This window comes from Nymphalis io, chromosome 15 (genome assembly GCF_905147045.1).
Source record: "Nymphalis io chromosome 15, ilAglIoxx1.1, whole genome shotgun sequence".
In the NCBI taxonomy this organism is placed as follows: Eukaryota; Metazoa; Arthropoda; class Insecta; order Lepidoptera; family Nymphalidae; genus Nymphalis; species Nymphalis io.
Genome location: NC_065902.1, coordinates 10087058 through 10114799, shown reverse-complemented (window position 1 = coordinate 10114799; position 27742 = coordinate 10087058). Strand labels below are relative to the sequence as shown.

The 27742-nt window shown below is 31.6% G+C and overlaps 1 protein-coding gene across 1 annotated transcript; it reads right to left on the bottom strand.

The window, feature by feature from the left end:
• Positions 1–1764: 1764 nt before the first annotated feature.
• LOC126773803 (probable cytochrome P450 49a1) lies at positions 1765–27742 on the bottom strand. Its single transcript, XM_050494990.1, has 10 exons — positions 27513–27742; positions 21039–21220; positions 16185–16318; positions 8280–8374; positions 7443–7553; positions 6699–6851; positions 4294–4503; positions 3114–3261; positions 2681–2920; positions 1765–2460 (listed from the first exon to the last, which is right to left on the bottom strand). The coding sequence occupies exons 1-10, from the start codon at positions 27542–27544 to the stop codon at positions 2143–2145; spliced, it is 1623 nt and encodes a 540-aa protein (XP_050350947.1). The 5' UTR covers positions 27545–27742; the 3' UTR covers positions 1765–2142.

The window sequence follows — 27742 nt, the reverse complement described above, 5'->3', positions numbered from 1 at the left end:
ATGTTTTTTTATTGTGATTTGAAAAAATCATATTGAGTTAGACAGCTCAATAATTGAAAAAGATGAATATGACATGTACACACAGAGCGAAGTAATGCTTAATGCGAAACCGAGCGGAGCAGCTAGTTTATATTATAAATATGGACAGTTTGTGTGAACTCACTTATCTCAGGAATTACAAGTCAGATATTAATAATTCTTATATTTATATTTATTATACGCTGAAAAACGCATTACGCGTTTCTCCCACGGAAATAGTGGGTATGTAAGGCTCACCGGTATCCAAGGCGCCGTGTGCGTCTCAAACATCGGAATACCCACTAAAAAACCAACGGTACCCTTTCCGTCTTAACGAGGGGCGCCACGGGATCGCTCGCGCGTGCTGCCGTGACGAAACACGATACGAGCATAATTTGAGTTAGTAATTAGCAAAAAAAGCAGGTCCTTATCATGTGTATGAAATTGGTTTAATCTAAATTTATTGCGGATGAAACCACGCGGTATAGCTAGTATGTATGTATTTGAGAGAGGAAGCTCATAAGGAAGTGTTATAACGAGCGTTGCAGATCGTTTTCAGTACATTAACGTTTATTTGTGCTCGACCCCGAGCGTCGAAGTGATAGTATGTCTCTTTATTATTGAAATATGATGGCTATAAATGACTTTTCTGTAATAAAAGGACAGTTTTAAAATATTTTTGAAATAAAAATTTAAATATATTTATTTATATTACGTCGAAGTTCGTGATTTAATTTCGTTCGGTGTATCGTTAAAATGGTTAATTATTGATTATTTTGAAGTGATAAGCATCGTTTAAAACGGGAAATAAAAATAAATAATTAACACAAAGTTTCTGTATTGGTTTTTATAGTAAAGTTTCGATGATACCTCCTTTTACCAGCTAATAAGTGTAATATTATGCTAAAAACATGAAGGAATAATGCATATCGCTCAATATAAGAGTAAATACATATGTATACAATGAAAAATACACTTAATATTCGTTGATTATCATGCGTATTACCTATATAACATAATATCTCATTTATTTAATGATAAGAAACTGTGATTACTGAGTTTTCTATCAGTTATAGAATCTATATTCTAAAGCCTGTGGTAAAATGACGTTCAAAGCTGTACAATGCCTCACTATGTGTCTCTGTGTCTACATGAATTTAAATATATTTTAATTGCTTAATATCTTAAACAAGTCCAATAATTATCAAAACATATCAAACTGATTAAATAATACTTAGTTATTTAGGAATCATCATCATCATCATCAGCCTTTGTCCACTGCTGGACATAGGCCTCTCCCATGTTACGCCACTGAGCTCGATCCTTAGCTCTCAATTTCAATCCACAATATTTAGGATTATTTAGAAATTATTCTTTAAAAGTATCAATTTTAGTTCAGTTTACCTAATCATTATAAGATATAAGCAAGTTAAATATATCATTTGAAATATGTTGAAAAAATGAAAACGAAGTTAATATTGAAAGATTTTTATTATTAGTATTATTATTTAGTATTTACAAAATATCTCAATCATACAATGGAATGATTATACATTTTTTTGTTCTATATGCTGCTTTAGAAATTAACAATACATTTTGGCAGATAAGGTAATAATAATATAATAATAATGTTTATTAAATACTGCGTTAAATAGGTATATAATATTTGAATAACTAATGTGATATTTGAATAAAGATATGTATTTTTATTCCGAATTTCTAATTTAACAAAAAAGGTAAAAAAAGTTACACGTTTTAAATTTATTTATTTACGCAAAATTAATGGTTTAAAATCATAGAAAAATACAAACAAACGCACATTATCTGGTATATATCACAATTCACTCAATATTATCACTAGAATTTGTCGTCAAGTCCACATTCATGATTTTGTTAATCTATATATTCATGCCAGTGATAGCAAAATTGATAAAACATTAGCTACAATTAGCTTTACTAATTCTTAAGCACCCTAAATAAATATGAACTTCGCGTCAAAATGAAACGCTTAGACATTAGTGCCAATTAAGTGTTAAAATAAAGAATCATCACTTTTATACAAATGAAGTTGCCAAAGCAAATCAATTATGCCAGTCACTGGATGGAACTAAAACGATGTATAAACTAAGCTGAATTTTGTAGTACAAAGTAATAAGGCGGTTGAATTTTGTTAACACCTGTAGTCACTATATTTGGATTAGGTCCGTGCCATTCTAGTCTGTATTTGTCTAGAATCCTAGTTGCTAAAGAGGAAAGCATTTTGCTGACAATGCCAGTAGCTGGGCAGGTTTGTCCGAATGGCATCGATGCGGCTGGATGTGCTCTGGACGCCTTGAGAGGCTCCCAACCCTGGCTGCACCAGCGTTCAGGGATGAAAGACTTGGCGCGACCCCATTCTTCTTCTAATTTGCTGGATACTCCATGTGCAAGAACTATGTCAACCTGATGGTAAAATAAATTGTAAAATGTTATTAAACTATTTAATGCAAGTCAGAAAGACAATAAGTTCGTTTCATATTATAATTAGAAAATTGCCGGTTATCCTCAGATTTAGGGTTATTTCTTTTTCCTAAGTATTGGTTCTACATTATTGACAATAAATAAGAAAATTTAATGGTTTTATATTGATCATTATTAGCTATTATTATATTTCATAGCTCACCCCAGCAGGAACTTCATATCCGCCGACCACGAGTTCCTCTCTGCTTCTTCTAACAACCCCACCTGTGGCTGGATACAGCCTCATCGCTTCTTTCGCACAGGAGGATATGTAAGGCAACTCTTGAATATCTAAGCCCTCGTCCTTGGAGGCCTTAGCCCAGACCACTTCATCGTGAGCTCGTTGTTGGCGCGCTGCGTGTAGAGATAACTGGTAGAACATGCTGACAGCTGTTTGAGCGAGCTGGAAATATAAAGATTATTTAATACGTTAAAGACCAGCGTATGTATAAAATTAGTGTGTGATCACCACTTCCCACAGACAATGGTAGTGTAAGTAACATATTTTTGTAATAAAGTTAGAAACAGTTGATTTATTAAAGTTACAAATTCAACTTTATTTCTTAGCAAATATTATATTTAATATAACAACGTACAGGGTCAACTCCAGCAAGAAACATGTCAGCTGCAAGAGGCAGAATCCGCCTCCCCAGGGGCCTCAGCTTATTTAGTAGCTCTTGTTCTGGCCTTAGCTGTTCGTTGTTTAGTTCGTGCAATGCTTTGAGTAGGAAGTCATCTGTTAAACTGAAAATACAGATCATATATGATAATTTAAGATTATGAACAAACTATTATTAATATCGATTTAATTCACAAATAACGTGTCATGAATTGTTTCGGGAAGATTACGGTTCGTCACGTCCGTTTTATGGCGGCAGGATAAATAATTTAAGTGAATCGATACATTGAGTGGCCTTAATTAAAAATATAATAATGTTGTAAGTTCACATTCACATTCACGGAGAATACATATATGTGTAATTATTAACAATTACATATTGGACATTTAGTTCATGCCCTAAGTTTATAGGGTTGGGTCGGGGTCGATGATCTTGGGATCTGTAACTCTATAAACTAACTAATATATCATCATAGAATTCGCAAACATTCTCGATCATCTGATATCGGTTGAGCAGCCTAGTCAATATATAATATTGTACTAAGCCGCAAATAATTCAGACGTGTGTCCAAAGCTTTACGCGTCGAGAAAAACGTAATATTATTAAATAGTAAATACGATTATTGTGGTTAATGTGCTTATAAGTGTTACTAATAAATGTTAAGTAAATAATTGTCTTTATCACTTGATAAATACTACTAATAAATCGATACAGTTACCGCAAACAATTACATAAAGATTATTATTTTCTCATCAATTAAAAACAATGATAATGCACTTATGTTGTACGCAATTAATCGTGGGTAGTTTAGGAATATTATGTATATGATAAAGAAATACAACTAAATAGTAAAAAAAACTGTACGAAACGTGAAATGTTATAAACAATTGCTCTTGCGCTTATTTTTGTTAAAAAATGTCCTTTTCTTTATGTTATTGGTAGAATTTCATATTTATGACAGATTATTTATTTAAATTTAATCTTGTAAAATCCTGTTTGAATAAAGTATATATATTCGATTTTGTTTTGACTAAATATTCCCGCACTGGTGCAGGGGTATGGAATAAGCACTAAACCTTCTGTTTAACGGAAATCAAGCCTAGTTATTGATCAGGGATTGTTGTTACGGTTAAGAAAATAGTTTACTTAAACTCACCTATAATGTTTATCGATAGCCTTCAAGGCGTCGTTAAAGCATTTCGATTCAGGTTTCAGGGTATGTTCACTTCGCACCAGGTAGCTCTCATTTGCAATATCAAGCGAGCATCTAACGAACTGTTCTGCTGGAGTCAGCTCCGTGAGACAACGCTTGGAGAGGGAACAGAGATCTTGAATGTGGTCGTCCATTGAAGTTTTTTCTGGTCTTCTAAATAAATAAAAATTCATGAACAATTATATTTTGAAATATTTTTAAGGCGTAATCAACTTAAGATAATATAAGTTCTATTTTAACTATGGGTAAAGTTAAACGGAGTGTATTAAGGTTGGTTTTCATTGATCCAGTATTTTGATGCAGCAATTCGGTTTCGGCCATGGCACTGGATCCACGGCGCTTAGATTAGTCCAGTAGTTATTTTTTATTGCTGAGGTGATTACACTTTATGAGTGTCTCACGTTTTGATAAGCGCAATCATCTAAAGCATCGCCTAAAAAATTAGTGCGTAAAAAAAATAGCGGCTGCTTTATTCAAATCCCTGGATTGCTGTACTGGCCAAAATACTGGTTCGATGAAAACCGACCATTATACATCTCATGTTCCCTTGTAGACATTTTGAAAGTTGTCTCTTGAAGATTAATAGGTCCCTAGATAGATATATCCCTATACTAGATTAAAGATATGAAAGTTATTGCGCGATATAACATTATAATATATGAAACATTGAACGTCGTTAAAACGTCGTTAGCGGTCAAGTTACAAAGGAATACTTTTTGTCTTTATAGAACTAAGAAATTTTTTTTATAGATCAAATTCATAACGCCAATGAATAAAACGTAATACGAACTTCTTTGTAATATAATTATAAACGACTTTGTTTGTCATAAATTTTGACAAATAAAGTATGTACTGCCAATTATGTTCTCCCGACCGATTTTGGTCATGGCAGCGATTCCCAAGGGAGACATACAATATACAACTGCACAGGACATATTATAGTGTACAATAAAGTACAAACAGTACAGTACACTTTTTATTTCTTCATTCTTATAATAATAATATTCTGGGACATTATTCACACACGGCTATCTGATCCCAAATTAAGCAGAGCTTGTAATATATTTTTTTTTATATAATAGGAAGGTGGACGAGCATATGGGCCACCTGATGGTAAGTGGTCACCAAACGCCCTAAGACATTGGCATTGTAAGAAATGTCAACCATCGCTTATAGCCAATGCGCCACTAACCTTGGGAACTAAGATTTTATGTCCTTTGTGCCTGTAATTACACTGGCTCACTCACCCTTCACACCGGAACACAACAATATCAAGTACTGCTGTTTTGCGGTAGAATATCTGATGAGTGGGTGGTACCTACCCAGACGAGCTTGCACAAAGCCCTACCACCAGTGAAATATGGAAACCAGACAACTGATATACTATATATACTACTTTTCTTTTGTAAATACATATTTATATAGATAATTACACCCAGACTCAGGACAAACAGACATGTTCATGCACACAAATGGGAATGGTGTGCATGAACATGTCTGTTTGTCATGGGCTGGGTGGGAATCGAACCCACAACCTTCGGCGTGAAAGGTATCTACCAACCACGCCAACCGGCTCATTAATCCGACGAAGAATTAACCGAAAATGTAATAGTACTGGTAAATTTTCGTAGATGCAACGGTTTTATGTGCTTTTCTAGTAATTTGCAATCTAAGAGCTGCTATTAATAAGTTCTCGACGAAAACCCCAACTTTTTTATTGGTCCCAGGTCATTTTGTTAATAGCGTTAGACGAAAAACTTCTTATTCTATACCGATAAAAGCAAAGACGCCTTGGGAACACTGAAGAGAAAAGAAATGGTGACTGTCTAATAAATATAAAAAAGGGCTTCGGGGTCTTATTCTTACAAGCTAACTGTTAGAACAACGTGGCAGCATCTATCAATATAAGTACATAGACGTGTTTTCAGTTGAATATCTTTACAGTAATCGATTTCACAGCACACCCTCAGGAATTCCGAGAGAATATTTAAGATCTTACGAACACCAATTGAGTATTTGAATGATGAATGACTCGTTTCATCTAACAAACTTCATATTGCCATTAGTTTTGTATAACGGTATTTTTTATGTATTAATTTATTTGATATGATTTATATATTTATTTATTAAGTAATCTTAAATTTCAACATTTACGTGTTACATAATAAATGATTATTTATCAATACATTACAAATTACATTTATAATAATATTTGTGATAAGCTGTCAAGTACTAAATTTGATTTGTCAACATGTCAATCATTAATCAAATACTTTCTACAAGGCAACAGAAAATTCTATTACAGAGGAGCCATTTGCATTAGAATTTTATTACTGTATAATGCTTACCTATTGTCTGCAGTAGGAATATGAACTCCACCATCCAAACAGCCCAGACGAATGCCGAACATCATGACTCCGATGGTTTCAATCGCCCAGCGGTATATCTCTGTTCCCAGCTCCTCATTTAGAGCATTTTCAGCGTGCCTAAGTTCGCCGAGCCTATAACAATTATAATTCTTATCAATTTGACATTAAATACGTTTAATATGCACCTATATAATATTTATAGGTGCTTTGGTATAAAGCCAGGCAGGCGGGTAAATGTAACTTAATAGTAAGTGTTCGCCACCGCCCATATAATATTATTAGATATTGCTGTTTCCTGGTAGAATACATGCTTTTTTATATGTTTAATTATTTATTTAATATCAATTACGTTTTTTTTATGAATTTTTATTCGTTTATGACCTTCGAGCAAAATAGCTCGCTCGCAAAATCTGATATGAAAAGATCAAGACTATTAGAATCCAATATGATTTTAATTATATTGTGTTTATTTGTTTAAACTTCTTTCTATTAGATATGAGGTGATAGATTTTAGTAAGTAATTTAAAGTAGAAGTGTATGTTTTATTACATATACGTTATCTGCGTATGAAGCACAAAAAAACTTATTTCCATTATCTGTTACAAAAGTTATGAAAGGTTTACTTTTGAAACAGACAACGATATATGCAATGATACGTTTATAAAATGGTATTGATGTTTGATTAATTAATCGGTAAGGTAATGCTATGATTTTGTATCTCACCTTCTTGTTACGTCAGTAGCGATATCGTCAAAGACCTTATCGTAGTTTCGTATAAGAGCACCATCTTTCATCAACGTCCTGATTCCTGCCCAAATAGCTTTCGTTTCTTCACTGTAATGAAAATCGTATTTAAATTATATGCATATGAGTTTTATCCACATGTTGGTGGGAAGGATTATGGGACTCTCCAGTGCCGAGCGCACCGGAATACCCACTAAAAACCACCAGTATCAGTACCAGTGAATGGTTTAGTTTACATGTTTTTTGTTAGATTGAAAATATTGCAATGCATTTGGCAAAAATTTATTATAAAGCTGGAATACTTGTGTTGTTGAACGCTATAAACTCAGAAAGTCGATATAAAAAGTACTTTTTGCGTTAAATAGGCGGTTAGTTTTAAGTCACATGGGTGATTTGGCTAGTCTAGCTGTTTATGCTACTTTGAAAACCATATAATATACTAATATAAAAAGTTATTTGAAAAATATTGTGCGTTTGATAGCCCATTTATTTACAAACGCTATACTTTGACCCACAGGGGTGAAGCAATAATGTTTAACGCAGATGAAACCGCGCTCAGCTAATCGTATTATAGAGCTGAAATCTTTGTACGTCAATCAATTTGGGAAACTGTATGTAATAAACATATATAATTCGATAAAATATGTGAAATGTTTTTACACGACTACCCAAAAAAGGAGTGTAATGTTTTTGCATATTTGTATTAAATTTTAATTCAACAATATGTTTAAATGCTTGAACAGATTTATCGTTAGAATCCTTACACCATCACGAGCTGTCATGATTTATTGTTTTTTTTTTTTTGTGAGACCCTACCTTTGCATCGCACATTGTGACCCTGTATTCTTCCTTTGTTCGCTTAAAGGTGATCGTATCCATTGTGGAGGTTCTGTAGTATTGCTTTCGTAAACCTTTAAACAAAAAATACAACTATATTATTTTTAATTTATTAGCAAAATCTGAGACAAGTTTTAATGCTTCTGCGTATATCAATTATAAAGGAAATAGGTTGATTGAATGAATGGTATACAAGTACAAGTGTTGCAGCGTCATCTAGCGCCGAGTTATAAAATACCTTCTCAATTAAATAATACATATATGTATTACAATTTTTATTGTAATAAAACATTCGAAGTCTAGCAATTTCAAACAGGTATTTAAACACCTTTTTATATATAAAATATTAAGCAATCAATAGCTGTGCTTTTATTAAATAACCAACGGTTCGAATATCAATTAAAATAAATAAATAAAAAAATTAAATAATTAGGCTACGTATGTATTTCGAAAAAAAGTTTTAAAAATGATATCTGTGTCGTCATTTTTTGTTATACTGTCAAAGTTATTGCGATATATAGTTTTGTAGTTTTAGGCGAACAATGGAACATAAATCACGGAGATAACTTGAACGTTACAAGCGATTAGCACGTTGCAGTCACAGCGTATTCTAATTTTAACTTACAATGCAACTAATAACGAGTATAAGTGTAACTTAAAGCTATTATTATAAATTTAAAAGAGTAGGTACTGTTTATAAAGACTCATAGAATAGTTGTATTACAAAGATAATACTGAGCTAAACCATCCTTTTGATTGATAAGAAGGACGTATTCCACCAATAAATACAGATTGGATACTAGTATAACAAATACATTTGACAAAAATTCAGTGGTTTTTGCTCGAGTTTGAACGCAATTTTTTTGTTGTTGAACGCAGTTGCATGTTCTAACAATACCATCTCGGCTCAGCTTTTATATTATATTGTTGTCTCTTGGTTGTAATTTATGTGAATATTGCCCGCACTGGCAAGTAATAAATAGTTTATATTGTATTGACATAAGTTTAGAATGTGTCAGTTTTTAGTATTAAATGGTAATGGCGAATTCGTATTAATTTCTTAAATACAACAGTTCTGATCAAACATTATACAATAGAATGATTTATAATTAATTTGTGTTTGTTATACGTGTAGTATGATAAGATTTTTATCAGAAAGCTGAACGTCTGAGAAGTATTTTAATTGGATAATTAATAGGACCGTTTAAGGGTTGTAATGAAATGGAGGGAAAAGTCAGTTTAGACTTTAGCTGTAGCGATTACAGTAATAAATACATAGGATTAGAGTAGGCTCACGAACACCTCGGGCTAGATTTGAATTTTGCTCTTCCATTGTTAATGTAGATAAATCAATTATTAAAAGTATCGCACTTTTGTGTCTTAGATTATAAGCGTTTTTTGTAAACTGTTTATTCATCGTTATCATAATTACTCAGTTTTCATTGCGTATACATGTGACGTGTCTATAAAAAAATTATGATCGATTCTGAATTGAAAAGAATGATGAGGATTCAAACACAGGCAAGCATCGCTGAATTTTCATGTTCTTCATTTGTGAATATACCTCGTTTCGTCCACGACAGTGAAGGAAAACATCTTGAGGAAGCCTGCATGTGTCCTATCAGCCCCTAGCTACAATATTGCATAGGATTTATCAAAGTAAAAGTTTTCTAACGATGTTTTAATGATACAAAACATTTTTTTATGTAGCTAGTTGCGTGCCTTGATTAATATTTTATATTATGTCTGCGTTCTTATTTATAGTTTCTTAATATGCTTTAAGTGAAATATTTGTTAACTTTATAAAAAAAATCAATTTTTATTAAATAATTTCAGTTCTTTATTGTTTTGCTATAAAAATAGATTTACACGCACATATACTTAATTTAGATATTAAAAAATATACTTGTAATATCTATTATACAACTACTATGTGTGGTAATAATCTTGTGGGACAATTAATACGCTACGGTTATAGCCTACAAAACATGAGTACTAAGATTTAATTGTAAAATATTGAAAAAAATAATTCAAGAAACGTGACGATAACGCCTTTTGAGAACGAAACAATTGTATCAAGACAATTTTCAAATAAATAATAATTATATTAATTCTCTCTATGACCTCGGGGTCTGCGGCCTAATATCTGGCAACTAGACCAACGAGGCAGTCAAAAAATTAAATTGATAATCATGATTTTTAACATAGTTAGGAAGATTGAAATATACAAAAGCAATTTGTTTTATAAACACATATATCCATAGCATTATTAACATATTGCTTATAAAAATCTTATATCTCTCTTAAAAGATTGAAAAAGATACGATAATGGTAAATTATTTCTCAAACTCGTGATTCGCTTCTTATTAAACTAATAACTTGATAAATGTATCGTGCGATAAAATTATCTTTATGGAGTTTAATCATCTGTGTTATGTACAAACATGACCTCTCATTACGTCAGTACATAATAAACGTGATATATTGTTTAATGTTTTTTTTTTGTATTGGGCAGTATAATATGAAATTTAAATTTTAATGTAATTATTATTACCGTCTAATTATAATATTTAAGTGATTCATGCTGTGTTTACTTGTAAGTAAGGTAAGGTTTTGCATTTTAGATTTATGTTACTTCCTGTGAAATTGTGAAATGTAAAGTTGTTGGTGAATTTAATAAAGAGAGAAGTTTTTATTAATTAGCGACAAATTAATCATTCCTCCTCTCACCACTGGATTTTGATAGGATTTTCGGTTTGAAGGGTTAGTGAGCCAGTGTTCTGTCAGCCAGCCAGTTATATTTACTGGTGGTAGAGCTTTGTGCAAGCTCGTCTGGGTAGGTACCACCCACTCATCAGATATTCTACCGCAAAACAGCAGTACTGGTTATTGTTGTGTTCCGGTTTGAAGGGTGAGTGAGCCAGTGTAATTACAGGCACAAGGGACATAAAATTTTAGTTCCCAAGGTTAGTGGCGTATTGGCTATGTAAGCGATGGTTGACATTTTTTAGAATGCCAATGTCTAAGGGCGTTTGGTGACCACTTACCATCAGGTAATATGCCCATATGCTCGTCCGCCTTCCTATTCTAAAAAAAAAAATAGCCAACAAGCACAAGGGACAACATCTTTCGCAAGGTTCGTGGCGCATTGGCGATGTAAGAAATGGTTAATACGACGACAATATCTATGGTTGGTGGTGACCGTTTACGTACCAGGTTATCAATTTGCTATGTGTGTGATAAAAACAAGTTTATTTTTACGAACGTCATTCATATGCAAAACAAATTCACCAGCCTATAAATACATAGAACAAGTCTTATTATAATTATCTTCGAAAGTGAATCTAGTAACTTGATTCTCAGTTTCAGACGTCTTGAATTTTAATTTAGCTCGTTTACGTAACGTCTTCATTACAAATGCAATAACGTGATGATTAACGTAGGAGTGAGTCTGTAGTATTAATTTACTAAATTGTTTTTTAGGAAGACGTAGCGAATAAAACTATACTTATAACGTGGTTGAGAAAGTGGTATTGTAGGCAATATGTCACTATTTACACCGTTATACGCCACCAAGGGTTGGTATCTTAGAAGTAATGTCACTTGTGTCTGTATTTACACTGACTATTTCACTCTTTAAAACGAAACAGAGCGATGCAAATTACAGTGTCAATGATTGGAAGTGAAGCTTCTTGTCAAACAATTTAGTGTAAGATATAGTTACAGTTAATGCTTGCAGTGTACATTGTTTTTTTTAATAAATAAAAATACCAATTGAGTTAAACAAGGTATATATTGTAACCTTTAATTATATGAAAACGTTTAGATATATTGCCTTTCCACGGTGCGTGATATTATGGACGGACGCCGATCAGTCCGCACCAACGCACCGTGAGAAGAGTATCGTCTGTAGAAACGCAGATAAGTCCGTAGAGGTGCTTCGGATCGATCGCGAGTCGGTAACTTCCAAGGTGCGCTGTAAGAGTCGTACCGGCAGCAATACACTCTCTTTTTATTTTTTTACTGTATATACTGTATATGACAAAATAGCTTCGAATCTCAAGAGTTTCGGTGCGGTGCGTGGCTATCCGTGGTCAATCGCCGTGCGTGAATAATCCGCAGAATCACGCACCGTGGTACGTATAAATTATAAAAATATAAATAACTAGTAACGCCCAGCAAACGTGTCCTGTATATTTATGTATACCAATTATAATGTCATTCGGTTGAATGATAAATAAATTTACATGTTAACAACAATTCGAATAGTGCAATAACCTTCTCTATAGATCGAATAGATGCACCAACAGCCATTTTTATATATAAGATGACGTAATTAATTCCTAACCATGTCAATACATAGCTAACATTTTAATAGAAAAATAAACAGTATTGTTGATATAATTCATCAAAATACTTGCTGCTATTTTTATCACAAAATAACCTTTAACAAAACGAGATGATTGCGTATCGAGTAAGTCTCGTGTTTATCGAATTTGTCCTGTTAACGTCTGTGATGATCACAGCTTCTGTACAGTCTTGTCATTATTATATTAATTAACACGAATTAGTTTTGACCTGACGAATAAAATCATTTAAACAATTTTTTTATTCAATTTTATCTTTTAAGCAACAATTATGTTATTATTTATTGTTATTATTAAAAATATTTTTGCCATTTATATATATGTATAATTATGAATATTATTTGAATGTTAAAATCAAAATTTTTAAATATCTGTACAATTCTGTGTATTCCTGCTTCCTGCTTGGGTTTAAGAATTACGAAAACTGCACTTGAAAATAGTGAACTTTACTCTCTCTTTCGCCTTCACGTATACGACAAGCAATCTTGTAATTTAACACTTAGTGTGGCTAAAGAAGCTTTATTGAAATAAGGAGCGAGTTAACAATAAAAAAACGATCTATTAACAGATCCTTAGGTCTATAACAATTGTATTTTTATCAATTGGAAGCGATGGTCGTTGAAAGTTCCAAATGAAAAGTACTGTTGTATGCGCTCTTTTTTCGAAATAAACAGTTGGCGATTGACGCAGCTGTCGAGACCGTATAGGTTATATTTGTATAATCTATAAGCATCGCAGTCCGCTGTGCGCCAAATATGACCTCAATTTTGCGAATTTTAAACATTATTATTCAGAATAGCTTTCTAATATGGGAGTCCTACTATGTATATAATATGGTACCACTTTAAAAAATATTTAAATAATTTACTTTCCATTTTTAAGTTATTCTTTACGAATTTCAAATTCAAAGTGTTGTCAATCTTCCATTTTTCAATCTCATTTGAGTTTTGTGCTATGAAAAGTTTGAAAATATTTTTAATAATGGATAAGAGTCGGAATTCAAGCTCGTCTCGGTGGGTACAAATCGCTATTTGTATCGCTATTGCTATCCATTGCTATATTGTAACGTTATGCGGTCCCCAGATAGGCCCCATTAAATCAAGTTTAAGTATTTATTTTATTTTATAAGTCATTATCTTAATATTGTTACGCTTGTGTACGTGTAATTTTAATTCACACACTTTCTCGTTACATTCGTCTCGTGAAATTATTAACGTGTTTGTTACTAACGATTGTCTAAATTAAAATTTATCACAGATAATATAATATTCTGTTTAAAAACATTAAATTGTTTTTAATCAGGAACCAGAAGATAAACAAAAAAATTTACATACATTTATTATTTGCGTATTGCATAACTTATATATGCGTAGATTATGTTTTTGTTGTGTTTTTTAATATATAAATAGCTCTGATAAAAAATATAATAATATACTCATGAATAATTAATTAACACATATCAATTTAAGGACAGCTTAATGACTTAAGTTTAATTAAATATAATAAATACATCAAAATAATAATAAATATTTTGATGTACGGGACGCACTCGGCGCCTTGGACACCGGCGAGCCCCACATAATTCCCAGATCCCGTAGGGGAAACGCGTAATGCGTTTTTCCAGCGTTTAAAAAAAAAGATATCATTTACCATACATATCGTGGTTTTCTCGTTCATATGGTTCATTGTACGTCGGTGAATAAATTGGCGCAGGAATATGCGCTTTGTTACACGTGAAATGAAATTGCTTTTAATATTTCTAAATGATTCATTACAATTTCCCTACGATATAAAACTACATAAATACATCATAAGTTGAAGTATGATATAGATACTCGCTGAGTTGAATTTTGTTTTATCTTGAATAGATAGCAACAATTTTTTCTTTACACTTCTGCTGTCTGGTTTCATTCAAATGATATTAAACACAATTTCGTAAGTTACAAATTTAGTTATAAGTTTAAATCTCCAAAACACATTTGTATAACTAAGATTTAATTATCACAAACGCCGATTATACGTTACATTTCCCTAAGAGTGAAAGTGTTTATACGCTTACAATAATGGACTTTATGTCTGACGTATTAGAGTCTAAAATCAATTATCGACTTTGTATAGATTGAAATGATTTATGATCTCGCATTTGATAATCTGGAATTGATTAGAACTTTAAGTTTTATTTGCCAATATCTAAAAATCCAATAGAATATTGCTATCATTAGTTATGTGACTTTTTAGATTTTTATTTAAATGTGCAATAAAATTATAGATATATAAGATACTATATACCTAAAATGCTCGGCATGTTATTAACAAAGTAATACTTAAAGTTATATTCCAATAAATTCAACAAACACCATTATGTATATTTATAGTAATGTAGATGATTTTGTCAAAATAAGTGAAAAATATTGTATCAACATGAAAAGAAAATATTAACTTCTAACACCAAACGACTCCGCTAAACAATCACATCTTGGGCACGGAGTATCATTTCGTATTAATAATTAAATTGAAAAAAAAAATGTGTTGAAAAAGTATTAATAAATAAGGCATATTAATCAATACAAGATTACATATATGATGAAAAAGCTTACTTAACCTTACGCGGATAACTATGCTTATCAGTACTTGTTATTGTTGTGTTCCGGTTTGAAGGGTGAGTGAGCCAGTGTAATTACAGGCACAAGGGACATAAAATCTTAGTTCCCAAGGTTGGTGGCGCATTGGCTATGTAAGCGATGGTTGACATTTCTTACAATGCCAATGTCTTAGGGCGTTTGGTGACCATTTACCATCAGGTGGCCCATATGCTCGTCCGCATTCCTATTCTATAAAAAAAAAGTCAAAAGAACAGTTGTGCTCCTACAATAAATATGATATATATGACGTATATGACTTATATAACTATAGAGGATAGGTCACATATGATCCAGCCGTGCTGAAATTCATGGATTCATGGATGGTCAACAGTCTTGGAAAGCTATGCTCATCTTTTGGATACCGTAATCGTGCAAAAATATATGACAGAAAAGGTAAGGGAGGACGATGCTCTGGCAGCACCAATAAGGCGTAGGACAGTACGGCGCAGTCGGCGTAAGAACGCCAGCTTCCTATCTCCGTGAAGAATACCTTTGGGCATTGAAAAGGGAGAATTCACTGCCCGAAAAGTATAGAGTCCCCCTGGGACGAAAGCGTGCCAATTCCAACAAGCGTGTAGTAAAATAAAAGGAATAAAAACAATGAAGGGTTCCTTAATTGAACAACGCAAAATTGAACAACACAAAATACGCAAGTGTGCCCGACATAACCCTCTATCATCATTATCTGGGATATAGGATATCCATGAAGATTTCACCGCGAAAAAAAAAGTCACATGATAATATATACCGGGTAAACAAATATAATAATTTTTTATGTTAACTTTTCAATGTATATTTATGTAATAAATCTCTTAAACAATAATATAAGTATTGTGCTGTTGTTTTTGTATAATGTAAGGTAAATATTTGCTCACCTCTCGCATTAAATCAGGGTCGAATATGTAAAGCACAGGACGGGACCTAGAACCCTTGGCGAGTCGCACTAAGTCGCCATAACGTTCACGGAGCCCTTCTAGCAGTCCGAGCCCTACGGTGTGGTGGAAGCAACCTGGAAAAATACATTTTTTTTTAAATTATATTGGCAAATACAATGTTCAATATACATTGTATACTTTTACTAGGAAAACTTGAACATAGCTAGGCCCCATCCAGAAAAATGATATAAAATCAAGCACAATTTATCGAACATTTTAAAAAAAGTCCCATTTTATTAAGTACAATATGTGTAAAATACTTAATTTAAATTAATATTGTAAAACAAAATCTTTTTACGTAGAGTACGTTTTTATTAAATACATATAGAAATTCACGCTTTTACATACATATTTTATGTATATTAAACGCGAAAAAGCCTCGGTTCAATTTATTGGTATTTTGATATTTCAAATATTGGAATGTGTTAAGCTCTCTCTTGCTGTTGAAATTACAAAAGACTTCATAAACTGATTTCCTTTTCTGCCATTTGATATTAACGAGTACGTAATCGATTCACTGTATGTATGCAGATGCATAATTTTGCGATAATTTAGCTGATTGAATAATTTGGCCATAATTTTAGTGCAGAGATATATGAGTCAAATTGTAACATATAGGGTTTGAGATATATCTATGTAAAATAATTGAAAGTATAATATGTTTGTGGTAGGTTTCTATTTTAAGCCCAATGTGATTTAAAGTTAAGATATACGCTACAAATACCACGGAAAAAAATGAATATGACTCAATAACTAATAATATATAACCGACCCAGAACTCGACCCCTAATGTTTTGCAGCCGTTCTAGCTAATTAGCTAGCTAATTTGACTTAAATAATAGCCTGTTAATGTCCCATAGCTGGGCTCCTCCCCTTTTCGAGGAGAAGGGTTGGAGCTAAAAAAACTTAAGCATATAAAATATCAGTGGTGCTTTCCTGGATTCCACAATTATTGGTTGAGACGTGTTCTAACCAGTGGATCACTCTGTTTGGCTAACGAGACGGTTAATTTGTCATATTAAATTCTGAAGCAACTGAATCTATAATGGTATTTAATTACAAATTAGCGTTTTAACAATTATATCGCCTAGAATTTTCTAATACTAATTATAACGAAGGGTAGGTATTTATATAATATCATAAAATTCTACAGTAATATCTATATGCTTAAAATGTTTAGGAGAGCTTAGACACTCAAACTGAGCTACCTCGTTTTTTTATTTAAGAAAAAACAAGCAGTAGGTTCACCTGATGCAAAGTGACTACCACCACCCATGGACATCTGCAACACCCGAGGGCTTGCAGGTTTCTTGAAGGTTTCTATGTCATATCGGTTCGGAAACGAACTTTTTTCCTATATACCTTCCTTATATATTCTTTAATGATATTATTACATTATACAATTATAATTCAAATACTAATAGTCACATAAAACCATAATATCATCATTCAAGTCTCATGACAAATAAGAACAAAGATACGATTAATTTATCGCAATGTTTCAAACCTACGTGATCCGACTTCAGACGCAAGCATAGGTAATGATGTTAGCCTTACTCACAAGAAAATCATTATTTAAAACACGCTTTGTTGTTTATTAATAGATTCATATGTTTTTATTTATGTTATAATCTCTGATAGTTTAGGTCGGGCTATTCTTAATGCGGACTTGTCAATGACGCATGATATATAATGGAGCTTAAGTACGTGAATTGTGATGAGAGTGTGCCATAGTGATGTTAGATGGTCACCCACTAATATTGGTACAGATATCACTAAAAGTTGGCATTAAAAATAAAAATATATTTTGTTTCTCCCAGTCACATAAAGCCCAGTATCAATGGTTTTACGTGTTTTCCGAATTTTACTACAAACTCTGTTCTACTACTTGTTAGACCAAATTGGGATTTAAGCCCAGAATCTCGCCCCTAACAATGATTATATGGTATAATAGTAAAAACCGCGCTAACGTTTAAAGTATTTTTTAATTTAAAGCAGGATTTTTGCTTTCATGGTAAGTTACTTGTGCCTTTAAATATATTTGGTTCACTCACTCTTTAACTGTAAAACAAATACAAAATAAGTGGTAGAGAAATTTAAGATTAAGTAGGTTCTATATTTGCATTCATAATAATGAATTCAAAGTACTTGTTAGAAGGCTCTAGATATACTTGGTTCAAATGGCTATTTGGTCTTGATTAAATGCGTCTGCGTCATATTCGTTTGATCGACAATAAGCGCTCCCATCCGCTTGCAACTCGATTGAATAATCAGTTGGAACACGTGATACTGCACCTACCTTTGACACATCACGCGATGAATACCATTTACCATTCATTGATGTCAAATCAAACACCAAATTGTTATATTATTTAAATCGATTAAACCGTATTGCACCTCAAGTAATTCCACTTAAAGTCTAGCAACGAGATATTGCAGTGGTGATTCTTAATCGAATATGCAAGCGACAAAAATGTGTTTAATATGGATTAAATTAGTCTCGTACTCGGGATTTTCTATCAATACCGTATAAGAAAGATTTTCATCCGTCCTTTATAATAGGGTATAGGTTGCATGAAAATTTCCCACATGTGCATGAAGGAGGTGAAACAAACTACAAACCTTCTCTAAAGGAGAGAAGGACTGAGCTCAGCAGTCGCATTGATTGAGCTGTATAATTTATATTACGCAACAAATTTCAAATTTGTTATAAAAGAATGAGATAGATTATGTATTTTTCAGAATAAAATCGTGTCTAGAAATATAACGTAACTGTTTTAGTGTATATTTAACAGTAATATTCGACACCAGTATTTCTAATAAAACCAATACAATTAAAAAATAAAAAGAAAATCCAAAAAAGCAAACGTAACAACGATTCTGAATGCGCAAATTTTGATTAAATGATTTTACTAATTGTAAAGCGTCTCATTATATAAATGTATAATATAGATATGTAATAAATTATTTAAATTATAGCTGTCAACGAAGCCTTCGTCGTATTAGTCAGAATATATTAAGCTACCCTTTGAATTGTAATAGCAGCGAGGGAATTGATCTGCGAATCAAATTGGCAGGCATTGATAATAGAAATATATATAATTAACGTGTATAAACATGTTGTTCATGTATTTTTTACAAATAGATTATTACTTGTTTTGTTTTGTTGTGTTTTAAATATACTTTTGTGTATGCATTATTATTTTAGAACCATATCTTTTTTTTAATTTTTAATTTAAATATTTACAAAAATATTTTTTTTTCTGTAATAATATAATTCTCTTTATTACTCAAACGTGAAATATTGACAACCGACTTTAAATGGCGATATACAATTTTGATGAGTGTATTGTTGAAATGTTATAATTATAATACCTAATGTTACCATTACAATATATTTATTCTTAATGTAACCTATATATTTATATACTTATACATTGCACTTTGTCGTTTTACATCGCTACAATTTAACATAAAATTATTACACAATTATTATTATTACAAAAGATAACTATGTAAATTTGATAAATGACCTTTATTTTTCATCAACAATATTTCTTTATTATAAAAAAAAACCAAAAAAAACTAACTGAAAATGTTTTTAATTTTATAAATATGTTTCTATTATAAATCATTAGACTCTAAATTTGTATTGTGTTAAAGATTATAGGTTGATAAAACAAAATCCATTTAAAACAACAATCAGTAAAAGTGTTTGAACATTTGAAGCAATCATTGAAAGGAAATTTTAGGTTTTTAGATAACAATCGGCCATTAATTCGAGGCTTCGTCGAGTCTAGATAATGGAAGTCTATATGGGAACCGGTTTTAAGCTTAAACTACCAACTGATCACCGGAGCAACTTTCTCTAAATTCATGTTACCAAGCTATTTTTGGACTGCGAGAGAGTAAATCTAGACTAGTTTTTGTGAATGAAATTATATATTTGTAAATAGTTTGCAATTTAAAGGAGTTGGTCTATTTGTTTGTTTTTTTCTTTAAATTTTGTCACCTAACAATAGAAAATTGTATTCAATTGTAAAATGTACATCCGCTTTCATATGAGTTGAGTTTATTGATGAACTGCTAAATTGAAAGCGATTTAACACATGTAAACAGACGTCACTAAAATTAAAATAACAAAAATCGATTTAATAAGCGTTTGGTTAATTCAATTCGATATATTATCGAAAATGCATAATTTCATTAAAAATTAAACAGGTTGTATTTATAGCTAGCGTCAATCGGGATGTTGTAAGGATACACCAAACTTCGAAATCTGTTCAGGCATTTAATGGTTATGGTATAATAAAGAAACTCACATATATACAAACATAAAACCTAACTACATAACTATTTTTTGGACAATCGTGTGATAATCTTTGAGATGTTAAATTTTTTTGCATCATCGCATGATGATAGCTGACCTGCGATGTGATTTGTATCTAGCGTGACTCCAAGTGCATAAATGAATTTATTCACAAATAATTAAATAAAATTTAAAATTACATTTAATATGTTTAATAAAAGTATTTGAATACAAATGCTTATAAATATCAAGATACTGAGCATTATTTTTAATCTTTGTTCTAAAGTTACTAAATTAAAAAAAATCGCTTAAATTTGTATCTTAAAATTTATGTCATAAATTAACTGAAATAAATAAACAAACGATCACTTTTATAGATGTACGAGTACATATATGGAAATTCTTGTAGAATAAGCAAAGATTTTCTTGCAATACCTTAAAGGCGCTAAGATGTGTTAATTATAAAGTTACTATAACATGCTTACCTATTCTTGGTAAAACGTGAGCATGGTGTCGCATGATAGGTAGAGCTAGAGGTCCAGGTATGTCAGCGAATTTCTTATAAGTGGTTGAAAGAGCTGGCGCAGCTACATTCCGACGCTGAGGAGATGTTGAGGTTCTTGGAGTTGACGTCGACGAGATCTGCCTTCGGGATGGACGGGAAATACTGTGAATGAAATATAATTTAAAGTATTTAAGTAATTTTTTAATCACGTAAATAATAATCAACATTGGCTTTTATATATACGACGTTCTTGGTGTAAATTAATATTTAACTACGTATGTGTATATGAAAAATAAAACCAAAGGAACAAGCTTTGTTTATCAATTCGTTAATCGTTATATATAATTTTATCGATAAGTTTATTTAGAATAAACGTCTTATTATATATAAATTATCGTAAGCTGAGACCGCTCAAGATGGAACGCGTAGAGCTTAACTGAAAAGCACGTTTTCGAACTAGGCTTGTGTTTATAATATCTCTCGTAAGAATATAAAGAAAACATCGCGAGGAGAACTAAATGTGTCAGATACACAACACATAACTTAATGTATTTGCACCAAACCAAGCTAATGGAACTTTAGGAGCGCAATGGTATAAGCTCCAAGCCTTCTCAATAAGCTCCTAACCTCCTTAATATGAGCAGATAAGGGCTTATTCTACAAGATTTTTAAGAAATTAAACGAACTTTTATAAAAGAAGGTTTACAACAGTATATAATTTGGTTACCTAGCAACATGTTTTTGTTTATAAGAAGTACGTGGACGGGCAGATGGGCCCTGATGGTAAGTGCTGTCTAAAACCCATAGACATTGGCGTCATCAAAAATATTTACCATTCCTTACATCACCAATGCGCCACCAAGCTTGGGAACTAAGATGTTATGTCCTGTGTGCCTGTTTGGCTTGCTCACCCTTCTAGCCGGAACAGAACGATACTAAGTATTGCTGCTTGGCAGTAGAATATACGGTGAGTTGATGCTACCTACAGAGACGGGCCTAGTCTAATTAACTAAGCCATAATAGTTTTTATAGAATAGGAAGGTGGACGAGCATATGGGCCACCTGATGGTAAGTGGTCACCAAACGCTCTTAGACATTGGCATTGTAAGAAATGTCAACCATCGCTTATAGCCAATGCGCCACCAACCTTGGGAACTAAGATTTTATGTCCCTTGTGCCTGTAATTACACTGGCTCACTCACCCTTCAAACCGGAACACAACAATATCAAGTATTGCTGTTTTGCGGTAGAATATCTGATGAGTGGGTGGTACCTACCCAGACGAGCTTGCACAAAGCCCTACCACCAGTAAATCTCAAAAGTGTCCACGGCACCGTGTCACCATCACCGTATTTATTAGTTTTAGTGTGCTCAATAAAATGAAAGTTTTAACAAGTAATTTGGATAAAGTTAATAAAGAGAATGCAACAATCATTAAAAACCGATATTTTCCTTAAATCTAATCTACGTACGCCTATCTCAATTACAAATGACAGATCTGCTGCAAATTACAAGCATATGTCTATGTATTTTATGTGCGTCCAAAGTCAACCAGTATATTGACCTTTACACATACAGGTATATGAAATACGTAACATCAAATATTAGTAATAATATTAAGTTAAATTGTTAAGAGTTATATACAAAAGTAAATAACAGTGGTTCTAATTGCACTCGCGTGTTTCCTTGGACAGTGATTCTGAAATCGTTTCGCTGTTAATAATGAATAATACTTCTGATGTCCGTGAAAGTCAGTTGACTGTTCACATTTCGATGTTATTCCATAAAACCATTTCGAATACCAAATAAGGAATCTATTTTTGTTTTGATCATATTTAATGTAATACAATTATTGTCCAACAACGATTATGTAAACTTTTGGATAAATTTTAATTTTTGCTACATAAATAAACATATAACGTTTATCGCAAGTTTCAAAACACGGCATAGTTTAAGTTAATCGGCCCAAAGTAAGCTTTTCCTTCGGAGTCTATAACGACTAAAAAATGTCTTGCCTAATTGAATGAAGAGTTCAGCTTTTGTATTTTAGGGACTGCCAGCGTTACAATGTCTCTCTACATTTATTTTCGATAAATTGTATCTGGGCAGCGAATCGTTACTAATCTAATCTAATCTGACTTAGTTAAAATTCTATTCTTTTAAAAATCTTTTTGATATAAATAATTTCGTTTTGTATTGTTTCAATTTTATAAATCCTTAAATATATACAAATAAAATTTTAAAAATCGCTATTGTGCAAATCGTGGGCATATGGCATGGTGGCAAGAATGCTAGCTAGCAGCTTTATTTATTTATATTTTATTAACTTAGTGTTATAATGACATAATAGTGAAGAGACTTATCATAATGGAATTTAATTATTGAATTTTATTTTTACAATATTTTTAATACCGTGTTTCAGTTTCAACACGAATGAGTCTTTGATAAAATATATCAAGGACATAACAAGTGCATATATTTATTATATATATTGGCAATGTTAGTTTTAGGTGAGACATAATAATTGAAGTTACTCTGCAATTGAAATCGTAATTAAGTACATTAATAGCTAACTCTGGTATTTCCGTTGTTATTTTATATACACTGTCTTTGCGTTGTATTTTTAATAGGGTTTGACGCATTGACAGCGCAGAACGAACAGGTTAATATTTTTTTACATTGGCAATACCAATTTGCAGACGTAACTAACCATCAGGTGGCCATTTTGTATGCCTTATTTATTTTATTTAAAATTATTATTATATAAAAAATATTTAGAAGGAGATTAATGTTATAATAGTTTATTTGTAGGATGTTTTAATAAAAAATTAAAAAGTAAGCGAGTAAATATATAATCATAAAATTATTATAGCATATTATAATGTAATGCTTATGTTATATAAAATACTTTATTAAACAATCAAAATACAACAACAAAAAACTATTTATGAAGCTATAAAATGTACGATAAATTAATATATATTTGTTTACTTTGTTTTAGATTCATGGAAAAGAAAAAAAATATCATATTCTTTTTATACAAAATTATAATATTTAATTACCCGCCTATAAACTGTTTTGCGGCTTTGAATAATAAAATATTCTATCATTATATCGAGATAAAAATCTCCAATGTCCAATGTCCAAGCATATAAAGTTGTGGGTCCAAGTATAACGATGAACATATATAGCTTTGATACATAAATAATTATAGCGAGTAATAAATACCGTTACATAAATGGAAGCAATTAAGAAATTCGAATAAATATTTACTTTAATATGCCAGACATGCTATTGTTCGAATTAATTTTAATGTTTTTATTTCGGAAGCCAGTTTAAAAATGCATTGATAAGCCAATTAATACTTTCAGTTATACTTTATTACACTTGATTAAGGTTCAATTTCATTTAACAGATCTTATAAAAGCGTGTACTGCGTAGAATGTGGTCCATAATGAATGCTAACTCGATACGAAGTCTGATGCAGCCAAGTTCAAGGACAAAAGAAAAAAAACAATTAAACGTAGTTTGTTAAATATTGCGTGTTGATTGATTATGTATTTTATATTGTAGGTAATAAAGTTACTTTTGTGTTTTATGTACAATATATAGATCTGCTGTATATATATAAATATTCTTAAATTGCCAAGATTAGTTTTTGTTGTTTAAATTGTTAACATTGTTTTTTGTAGGTCTGATAAAAAAAAATGTTTTAAAAATTGTTTACTTCTAAGCCTTTTAATGTTTAGTTTAACGTATATAAATACACGTGATCTTAGTTGGTCGGTCAGAAATTAGTCATGACTGACTGCGCCGATATAGTTTTAAGAACAAAAGCAAGGACGAAACAAAGGGAATATCAATAGTAACTTGGCCTGCCTGTCCAGGGTAGAAATATGAGATTTTCGACTACCATAGAACACAGCACGTGAGGGGCCGTGGATGAACGCTTCCGTCGCAGGCTATGGGATTATATCGAAACGACCCCTTAACGTCACCTATCAGTGACAAACACGGTCATTGGGAAGGTTTTAGTGGGTAAAAATTCTACATGAAATAGTTATTTCACTAGGCGCCACTTCCTAAGCGCCCAGCTACCTAATTGAAAGTTAGCCTTAAGTTAAATAAAATGTAAATATTATTATATTTCGCGGATACAATTTCGTAAAATAGTCGATTTTATCTTACTATTTAATAAAGTTTTATTACCGAGGGTCAAGTAAGACTGTGCGTATTAAACGTTACAAGTTATAAGGTATCTAAATATAGTTTTGTCCCGTGATTTCGTTTGCAACAAGTTCTGTACTCTTACTGTTGCAATGTTACGTAAACTATATCGTAGTATAATTTACATAATTATATAATATAATATATACAGAATATTTAAAAATAATAACTCAACCAATTTTATTTCTTTTTTTTTTTATAAGTGTCTCATAGTTTTCTTTGTCTCTCAATTATAGAATAACATAAAATTATATTTTAACTGAAACTTTGATTAAAGGTTCTTTAAATAAATAAATAAACTTAATTAGTTTTCAGGTTAACGATAGCACGAATTGTTTATGTAACATTATATATTTCATATTATTTCTTTGTGACACGATGCAATAATTGTGTGTAGCGTAAAAAAATACTCTAAGATATTTTTTACAGTAAACGCATTATTAAGGACAAATCCAGTTGTAAGGTTCATTGACATATCAGTTATGCACGACAATGTTCGATATGACTCGACTGATTAAGTAAACAAACAATTTTTGCCTCAAAAAAGCTAACAATTTCTGTTTTTTTTTTATATGCGCCGGGAAGGCAAATGAGGGGAACACGTAAGCTGGTAAGGAATTCCATTTTTTGGAAGTGCGACAAAGAAAATAATATATATAAAGGTATATAATATATAATTTTTCTGTACGTGTTATTTATGTACGCATCACTGAATATGTCCTAAACTACTGGACTGATTTTGATTAAATTTCTTGTGATTGCGTAGCTCTTCATGATTTTTTTAAACAAAATATTAAAGTGCCGTGTAGTCCCCGGTCAAGAATAATAATCTAATCCATCTCCTCCAATGGATGTAATAGAAGGCGACTTAAGAGAGAAGGACCACTCTCTGCCAGAGGCACCCATATGGTGGCGGGAAAACCATCAACAACAATATTTCCAAGGGTTGGCGTCAGGCAGGCCGGACATAAGGCATAAGAAAATTCGTCAGAGCGTCACGGTAGCATGCGCAAGCGATCCCGTGGCGCTCCTCGTTAAGACGGATAGGGTACCGCTGGTTTTTTAGTGGGTATTCCGATGTTCTGGGTACACTCGGCGCCATGGACACCGGTGAGCCCTACATACCCTCCCTCCCCCTCCACTGTTCCCGTGAGGGAAACGCGTAATGCGTTTTTTTAAGAAATAAATACAATTCTTGTTTCATCCTCACCCGGTTGGTATGGGCGTTTAGTTTTAAATAAATAATGTTTTTTCCTTTTTTACAACGTCAATTAAACAACTGATATTTATTTCATTTACATGAACAACAAACCAGTATTTAATCATATACGACCAAAGTACTTATATGACTATAATTAATAGCAATTAATATAAAAATAGCTTAGCAATACGGTGCTAAGTTATTTTTACAAAGATTACACATAAAAATGTTTTGTAAAATATTAGTTTCTTTCGTAACTTTAAACATATTATGATTATATTTTTCACAATAATTTTAAATTGTCTATGGTTTAAATTTCAAAAGCCTTTATTTACAAGTTATATTGGCATGGTTAGGTACATGTATGTAATATATTTAAAAATTTTCATTTAAAAATATAAACTATAGATAACAATAATAAATGTGAATATTAAACTTAAAAGATATCTAAATAATATGAATTTTGAAAAACATAACTTTTGGCTTTTTTTGGTATATTTTATATACAATAAATATCAATTTCATTCTATTCGTATTTTAAAATAAGATAACATATTTATTTAATTACGTCAATATTAATATATTATTTGCGTTAGATTATTTTTATTTTGTATTTAAAAAACATTAAACTAATTGTATAGTAATAAGTAAAAAATGATGCAAATATCGAAGTATAGTATGTAAATATTTATGAGCAGACGCAGGATTTATATGTTAATATATTCGAATCTAAGTACGAAACGTGCGAATTTTAAGGTCATGCGCAAAATAACTGGCCGCGCATGCGTCACAGCTAACAATTCAATACGACAAAACTGATATATATTACGTTTTAAAATTAACTTTCAAATGGGTCAAAAATATATTTTTTATTTGAAAATAAATAAATTTGTTAACTCGTTAAAAATTTGCAAATTTTATCTTTTTTTTTTTAAAAAAAAGACAACACTTCTTATTGTTTAAGTTAATTCAAATTTATTAAGCACTTGGTCTAAATTAAAAAAATAAATAAATAAAATTACTTACAAGCACTGACGAGCCAACACTGTTTTAGACATTTTCACTGAGTTTTAAATTCACGGGATACGCAACTTACACCGTTACACTGCACTAAGCATTTTGCTTAAAAAAATCTTTATTTATTTACAGATGGTTCGGTGTGAACGTTCTCTAACGCGGGTAGGCAATGCGAGCGTCGCGCGCTGCGTGTACGACGATAGTGATGTCCGTTCGCCACTGTGTATAAATCACAATTA